General features: G+C 48.3%; 1 protein-coding gene across 1 annotated transcript; it reads left to right on the top strand.

Annotated features, from left to right (window-relative positions):
- Window positions 1-1,190: 1,190 nt before the first annotated feature.
- On the top strand, window positions 1,191-4,718 carry LOC119559055. Its single transcript, XM_037872188.1, has 2 exons — window positions 1,191-1,282; window positions 1,334-4,718. The coding sequence occupies exon 2, from the start codon at window positions 2,967-2,969 to the stop codon at window positions 3,573-3,575; it is 609 nt and encodes a 202-aa protein (XP_037728116.1). The 5' UTR covers window positions 1,191-1,282; window positions 1,334-2,966; the 3' UTR covers window positions 3,576-4,718.
- Window positions 4,719-8,495: the final 3,777 nt, after the last annotated feature.

The raw sequence follows: 8,495 nt of genomic DNA, 5'->3' as shown, positions 1-8,495 counted from the left end.
GATTTGATCATACTCTATCAAACGGCGAAAAATAAAGTGACGCAGTAATACCACTCGTATCGTTTAATCCGCCAACAATGTGCTTAATTAAATCACGATCTTCCAATTCAGCTTGGCGTGCAATACTGCACATGGATGTAAAGTATTGAAATGCAGTTTCATTGAGCTGCTCACATATCTCCAGTTTTGTGTTTTTACGTCCAAAAACATCCATCATCTGAGTTCGCAAGGCATCCCAATCAGCAGCACCTTGATATGCGAAGTAACTTGTTGCTGGTCCAATAAGAAGACGCCACGCATATAACCAATAGCGATTGAGTGGTACTCCCAACACTGCACAAGCAGTTTTAAACTCTTCAATCAATAATTTGATAGGAATGCCATCCTCTCTCGAAAAGAGCTCCACTACCGCCATTATATCCGCGATTTCAACCCGTGAAACCCATTTTTGTACCAACTTGGTTCCGTTCCATGTCGCGTAGCGTTGTTTGAAGTCCCGCTACTCCTTGACAAACATCAGCCAGATCCTCTCGAAACGTGCGCTTATCCAGTCCAATCTGAGCCACGTGCTGCACAAGAGGTTCTGCATGGGCTATCTTGTCTTGTAAGTCGGTGTCGCCTCGGGCAGCTTGATCTTGATGTTGCCGCCAACAGCCTGATCTTGTAACACAATGTTGTTTGCAGCTGCCTGACCATGTTCGTCATCCGGGCCAGCCTCATGCTTGATGCTCATTTTGAACAAGGTGTTTGCCGCAATGCGCAATTGGTGTATGGAAGCCCCGACGTCAAAATGCACTTTGTTGGCTCTCATAGCTGTAATAACTCTTCCTTTGATTGCTTCAATATATCAAAACACAACATGTGTACTATATGTGAAAGCTATGGGCAATCACCCCACACCTGAAGTGTAAATGATGGCTTTTAATTTAATGATTTCAATTCCTTTTTTTAATGTTCAGCGTGTTCTCTTCTTCTTCTTCAATTATTAAGTACATTCGTTGTTTATCGACAATCGATTTTACAATGTAATCGATATCTGTTGTCTTATCGATGCTTAATATAAAATTACATTATAGAAAGTACACACTTAAATACAATGAATCAAGCATTGTAATCGATAGGTAGAATAAGTATTGTAAGGAAAATTTAGTATTTGTTAAGTTATCCGATCTCGTATAGATTTCTTGACCCTTGAAGTGTGGGCCTACTAATATCGGTATAGTGAATGCCGCCAAAAAATGTGCTTCTCATTGTCTTGTGAATTGTAGGAGGGCACACTGCGGTAAGATTAAGTTAGTTCGAAATATATGAGGCTGATTTGAATTGTTCACAGAATAAAACGCACGTACGCCACGCGCACACCGCCCTTGAAGTTAACCCTCTCTTCGGACCTACGCATGTGGGGTAGTCGTTAAAAAGGCAACTCCATATGATGCAAGACAACTCCTTTTATTCGCAGTCCTAGGGAGACTGCGAGGGCAACATGCGCTGGAGGACGGCTTGACAACCAGCTAGAGAGTTGCCAGGAGCACTTCCCGTACCAGTAGAGGAGTCGCAGCCAGCGAAATAGAGGGGCGCAACCAGCGTCAGTTAAGGAGACCGCAGCCAGCGGTCAGGAGGCGCAAGGAGCGCCAAGCACGGTGTCCGCAGCCAGCGGGCCAGAAGACGCAAGGAGCGTCAAGCATCGGCGGCCACAGCCAGCGGCCAGGAGGCACAGGTGCCGCCATTTTGGAGAGCGCTGAGGCAGCGCCATATTTGGACCTGTTGGGATGCAGCATTCCCCCAAGAGGAGTTCGCGGCTGAGAGGAGGGGAAGCCACCCCTACAGCAACGCGAGCGGATCAGCAGCCAGCGAGTAGTGGAGCAGAAAACCGGCCGCGAGTGAACATAACCTCAGCAGCGGCCATTTCTAGCCCAGGCACTACGGTGACTACAGTAGCATCCCAACCCAGGAGTACTGCTGTCACAGCTGCGAGTTCAGAGCCGGAGGTGAGCCAGCCCCTCACGTCGGGCCTTTTTAAAAGGATTGCGGCGTTGGAGGAGGAGCTGAAGAAGGTTAAAACCCTGAACAGTGCGAGCACCGCCAATTGCGCGCCAATCGCAATTGGCCCCAGCGCAGTGGAGCGTCAGGGCGGTCGCCATCTTGAAGCGGACCGCCATTAGCCACATCTAACGGTGAGGCCTCAACTAACGGGTTAGGGCTGGTCCCACATAGCGGTGTCGGTGCTAGCAGTGCGGCCTGCACGCTGCCGCCATCTTGGAGTGGACCGCCATTGCTAACGACTAGCAATCATCTTGTGGAGCCACAGTGTGCTACAAGTGTTGCGCAGACAGCGCATGGATTCGTGCTACCGGGCGGGAGCATCCACAACGTGGCAACAGCATCGCCATTTGTCGGATCCTACGCCTCGATGACGCCGAATGGATTCCAAGGAGTGTATGGGCCAAGGAGGCTTCCGGACCTGCCTGTATTTGGAGGGCAGCCCAAGGAGTGGCCGATCTTTAACTGTGCGTTTGTGGAGACGACCCAAGCATACAACTGCACAGACTTGGAGAACAACCAGAGGTTGTTAAAGGCGCTGAAAGATGAAGCACGCGAGACAGTGAAGTCGATGCTGATATACCCTGGGAACGTCAGCGCCGTGATGGAGCAGCTGCGCTTTAGGTTTGGCCGACCGGAGCAGCTTATATGCAGCCAGCTAAACAGCGTGCGAGAGGTGCCGCCGATTTCGGAGCAGCACCTGGCGAGGATCGTTCCCTTCGCAACCCGAGTGAGTAACCTCACGGCCTCCTTCCAGTAAGCGAAGGCGGAGCAGCACCTGCGGAACCCAACGCTAATGAAGGAGCTTGTGGCGAAGCTTCTTACGAGCAAGCGAGTAGACTGGGCCAGGCACAGTGCATCGATCAAGCCCTTTCCCACTGTAGCGCACCTCAGCGCGTGGCTACAGTAGTACGCAAACGTCGTGTATGGTTTTGGACGTCGAGGGAAAGGAGCCGAGGCGTCGAGTTCTGCGTGCGAGCGTCGACCAGAACGGATGCGATCAACAGGATGATCGGCATGGAGGTTGTCCAATCTGTGATGGGCAACATGCTGCGACGAGCAGCAGGGAGTTCATTGGAGCTTCGCCACCGGGATGGTGGGGCATGGTGAAGAGGCATCGGCTCTCCTTCACATGCTTACGGAGTGGACATACGACCAGATCCTGCGATGTACATGGCGAGTGCCAGATCAACGGATGCCGCAGATTGCTTCACCGTCTGCTACATGGCGCGGACGAGGAGCGAAGATGGCCGGCGCAGCGAGGTGGCTTCAGGAACCACAACGGAGGAATCCAGCAGTCGGCAGTTTCCAGACGCGGCCCGGACAGGAGGTCTTCGCCACGAGTCGGCTGTCCCCAGAAACAGCCGAGAGAAGAGAGAACAACAGAGAGAAGGGCCCCGCAGCCAGCGGAGGCGCCGTGCGTTGACGCCGAGGGAGGCCGACATTTGTTCCGTATACTGCCAGTAACGCTGTACGGAGCTGGTCGCCAGGTGGACACATACGTCTCTTGGATGAAGGATCCTCCGTCACGATGATCGATGACGAGCTACGGAGGGATCTGGGAGTGCGAGGCGAACATCGACAGCTGAATATTCAATGGTTTGGAGGAAAGGCCAGCAGAGAGCCCAGCAACGTGGTGAGCCTGGAGATAAGTGGAGCTGGGAAGCCCACTCGCCACGCTTTGAGGAACGTGTACTCCGTTTCGAGCCTGAGTCTGCCGATGCAGACGAGATGTCCAGGGCGTGCATAGGGATACGCGTCTGCCGATGAAGCCCTACATTAATGTGGTGCCTAAGTTGCTCATCGGACTGGACCACGGACATTTGGAATTGCCATTTAGGACGAGGCGGTTTGCCAGAGAGGGACCGTATGCGGCCGCAACCGAGCTTGGATGGGTTGTGTTTGGGCCAGTAAGTGGGCAATCGACTGCGCCGTCACCGAGGTCCTGCCTACTAGCCGTGTCAATGGATGATACGAAGAAACAGATGGTGGAGGACTACTTCGAGATGGAAAGCTTTGGTGTGAAGCTCGATCCACAAGTCGCAGCCAGCGATGGCGCGCGGGCACAAAGGATCCTCAAAGACACCGCTACCAGGCGGGATTACTCTGGAAGGACGACTACGCTGTGCTGCCACGGAGCTACGAGATGGCGCACAGACGGCTGATCAACCTCGAGAAGAAGTTTCTTGGACGTTGATGCACTATGGTCAGTACAAACAAGTGGCCCTTACGACACCAAGCAAAGCTTGTTACGCGCGGAGCCCTAAACCGATTTGGGCAAGTAAACGAAATCGCGGACATGGAAAAAGACGACATAACAATAGACAGTTTAAAATACATGCTCACATAGAATGGCTAGTAAAATAGAAATTTACAAGTTATTGGAAGATAGAAAATACATAAGTTTATCATAATTAGTTGCATTAGGGCTATCAAACAGTAAGACGTGACACAGTGCATTGTAGTCGTCACAAAGAACCCGAAAAGGATCATGAAGGGCATAATTGGATCTACAAATTGGCAGAGACAACGAACGAAAACGACGAACTGTTCTACAGGGTACATTCCAGTTGAGGGAGCTAAGAAGGAAGGGAGAGTCAACATCACCATTAATTCATTTATGCAAAAACATAACTCCATGACACTTTCTACGATGGTTCAGGGTTGGTAAGTCCAGCAGGCGTAACCTCGCATGATAAGAGGGCAATCGACTTCCTGTGTCCCAGTTTAAACCTCTCAAAGCAAATAAAAGAAATTGTTTTTGAACAGACTCTAACATATTTTGGTAACAGCTAATTTGAGGTGACCATATACACGAGCAATATTCCATTGACGGACGAACAAGAGAAACATACAAAAGCTTTGTTGTGTAAGGATCATCAAACTCCCTTGACCAACGCTTCATAAACGCCAGGAGACTTCTGGCTTTGTTAGTTATAGTAGATATATGGTCTTTAAAACTAAGTTTATGATCAAATAGAACGCCAAGATCCTGAAAAGAAAAAATACGTTCAAGGGCGTTATTTCCGATAGAATAAGAATACATAGATCGATTACAACGATAAAAGGTCATAAAGTTACATTTAGAATAGTTCAAATTCAACATGTTAATCATGCACCACGTATACAAACAATCAAGATCTAATTGAAGGTCATTACATGAATTAGGTAAACACATGGACAAACATAGCTTGACATCATCTGCATACATTAAAACAGTTGACGATTTTATGACATAAGGTAGATCGTTAATCATTAAGCCAAAAAGTAAAGGTCCCAGGTGGCTACCCTGTGGCACTCCCGAAGTAACATTGATTATTTTTATTATTAAAACAGACCATTTGAGTTCTATTATAAAGGTAGGAAAATATCCACTCTAGTAGGTTGGGTGGAAAACCTAAAAGAGACAAATTATAAATAAGAATCCTATGGTTCACTGAATCAAAAGCTTTAGAGAAATCGGTATAAATCACATCAGTTTGATGATGTGTCAGAAAACCTCTAGTAATTAAAGACGTAAATTCAAGTAGGTTTGTAGAAGTAGAGCGACATCTAGTGAAGCCATGCTGACAAGGTGAAATAATAGACCTGCAATGATGCTGCAACTGACAGGTAATAATTTTTTCAAAAAGTTTTGGAATAGAACTGAGTTTAGCAATACCACGATAGTTTGAGATATCGGACTTGTTCCCTTTTTTAAACAATGGGATAATAAAGGATTCCTTCCATATGGATGGAAATCTACATTGACTTAGGGACAGATTAAATATCAATGTTAAGGGAAGAGCAAGATAAGATGAACAATTCCTAAGTATACAACTTGGTATTCTATCAGGACCCGGTGAAAATGAGAGCTTGAGAGTAATAAGACTCTGAAGGACATCAGTTACATCAATCACTGGTTTGAAGATAGAGTTCAAATGAGGTAGTGGGTATGGATAATCATTATTAATAACACTATTGCATTTCGTATATGTCGATTGAAAAAAGTCTGCGAATAAGTTGGAAATATCATTATCATTAGATGCTACATTATTATTGAGAAAAAGAGAGGGAGGGAAGCAGTTAGATTTCCGTTTAGAATTGACGAAAGAAAATAAAAGCTTAGGATTACTTTTGAAATCACGCTTACAACGAGACAGGTAATTTTTGTAACAATCAGAATTGTACTGGACAAATTCCACCTTAGCTGAGCTATATTTGGTGAAGTCTGTCTGTAAGCCGGATATTTTGAACCGTTTAAATAGTCTGGTTTTTTTTATTCTTTAGATAAGATAGTTGACGGGTAAACCATGGAGAGCTGTAAGAATCCTTCATGGAGGAAAGAGGGACATGTTCATCAAGTAGACGGTAAAGGACCTCATAAAAGTACCTAACTGCATCATCAACAGGAAGGTCAACTAGAAAGGACCAGCTTACTGTCGATAAAGATTCCACTAGTCTGCCGTAATCAGTCCTCTTAAAACACAAACTTGGCTGTACATTTATTGCAGTCCGAGGATTATTAAAAAATCCATTAATACAGAGCTGAAGGGTAGGATGATAACAATCTTCAGGTAATGATAGTGGCGAAATACGACTGACTTCAACATCGATACTATCAAAAACAAAGATTAAGTCAAGAAGACGACCAATATGATTAGGAATCCTGTTAGCTTGCTGCAAAGATAGTTCAACAAGACCATCAATAAAATCATTTTGCATCCTCGGAATCATTGTCAATGAGTCCTTACTCTCCAACCAAGAGATATTGGGAAGATTAAAGTCACCAAGCACAAGAAGTTGGTCAGTTTCAGCAAGCAACAAGGAGATAGAATGTATGGCAGACAGGTGCAATAGATACACGTTGTAAGGACCTTTTTCATGGGCTGGGATAAAACTCAGTCCGGCCAGGGTCCTCTACAGTTAAATTTGTAGAAAAGTATTGGGACGAAACTGGACGGGGAGTTGCCGCGGGGATTTGTGGGGAAAGGAGGCCAGAGTATCCGCGTTGCACCGAGTAAGCAGCTCTAGCGCAACACGGAACCCGAAAGGTATAGTGGAGGGCGGGGCTGCTCCCGGCGAAAATACTAACGAAACGAGTGGCGTAGCCGATCCCTGAGAAAATACCAACAAAAATGCACGGCGTGGCCGCTCCCCCCTGGATGTGCGACTCACAAGCTATTGGGGTAGGGGGTAGGGATCCGAGGGGAGGATGGCCGGAGGCGACCCTTCCCTGTGCTCCCTGTGGTCGATCGAGTGGTCGTTTGCACTGAGTAAGCTGCTCTGGCGCAACACGATTCCCGACCGGCACAGATCACTGCACGTGGCTCGCGACTACCTACACCGTATTTGGGGCGGGGTTCCCAGGAGAGGGTGGCCAGAGGCGATCCTTTCCTGTGCTCCTTGTGGGCGATCGGGGGGTCGTTTGCACTGAGTAGGCAGCTCTGGCGCAACACGATTCCCGACCGGCACAAATCACTGCACGTGGCTCGCGCCTACCTAAACCGAAATTGGGGCGGGGTTCCCAGGAGAGGGTGGCCAGAGGCGATCCTTTCTTATGCTCCTTGTGGGCGATCGGGGGGGTCGTTTGCACTGAGTAGGCAGCTCTGGCGCAACACGATTCCCGACCGGCACAAATCACTGCACGTGGGTTCCCGAAAAATACACAAATTCACACGGACACATACTTCTTCATTCTCTCTTGTCTTTATTATCCGCTAGTACTACTACTACTACCCCTACTCGCACTCAGTCTGATCGCTATTGTCTCCTATTGTCCCACTTACTCCTTGGATCCGGCGTGCCGACGCTCGTGCCGCTGTACCACTCCGGGTTGAAGTCCGCTCCTAGGTCTGCTCGCCTTGGCTGCCATTCGAGAAAGAGACCGAGCTTCCGCCCTTGCGGCCGCATGTAAGCCCGGCTGGCCGGGTTTCTTCGTTTCCCAACACAGTTTCTTATCGAACCTCCCGCCTATCGCTATCGGCACTATCAGCTGTTGGCCCTCGGTCGACCAACACTGGGTGGTTTTCCAGCCCTGGTGCGCGCAATATTTAAATCGGATAGGCTTAGCTTCTAGTTTGAACTTAAATAAATTGCCTTCGTGGCGTAACGACTTATATTATAATTATATTATATATTACAACTTATAAATTAATGGCCTTCGTGGCGTAATCTCCAGTTGTATGCCTTCGTGGCGGAAATAGAAATGGCGAAATGTGGAGGGTGTGTTTCACGCATCCTCACACCCCCCCCTTTCTTCGGCGTGATTATGGCGGAGGGAAACGATCACCTCCCGCCCGGCGGTGATGGTGACTCGGAACCGATGACCCTCGATCTGGCGCAGGTAGCGCACCCTTCGTCGATCCTGCTCCTGGATGGATGCGACTAGGGCTGTAGGCAGTCGTCGCTGGTGGGTGTCTACCCTCCAGCCGACTGGGGCGACGATCCACTGGGCCTCCTCCATGACTTGTCCT

Source organism: Drosophila subpulchrella, unplaced genomic scaffold (assembly GCF_014743375.2).
Source record: "Drosophila subpulchrella strain 33 F10 #4 breed RU33 unplaced genomic scaffold, RU_Dsub_v1.1 Primary Assembly Seq16, whole genome shotgun sequence".
Taxonomy (NCBI): Eukaryota; Metazoa; Arthropoda; class Insecta; order Diptera; family Drosophilidae; genus Drosophila; species Drosophila subpulchrella.
This window is presented reverse-complemented; position numbering and strand designations above follow the sequence as displayed.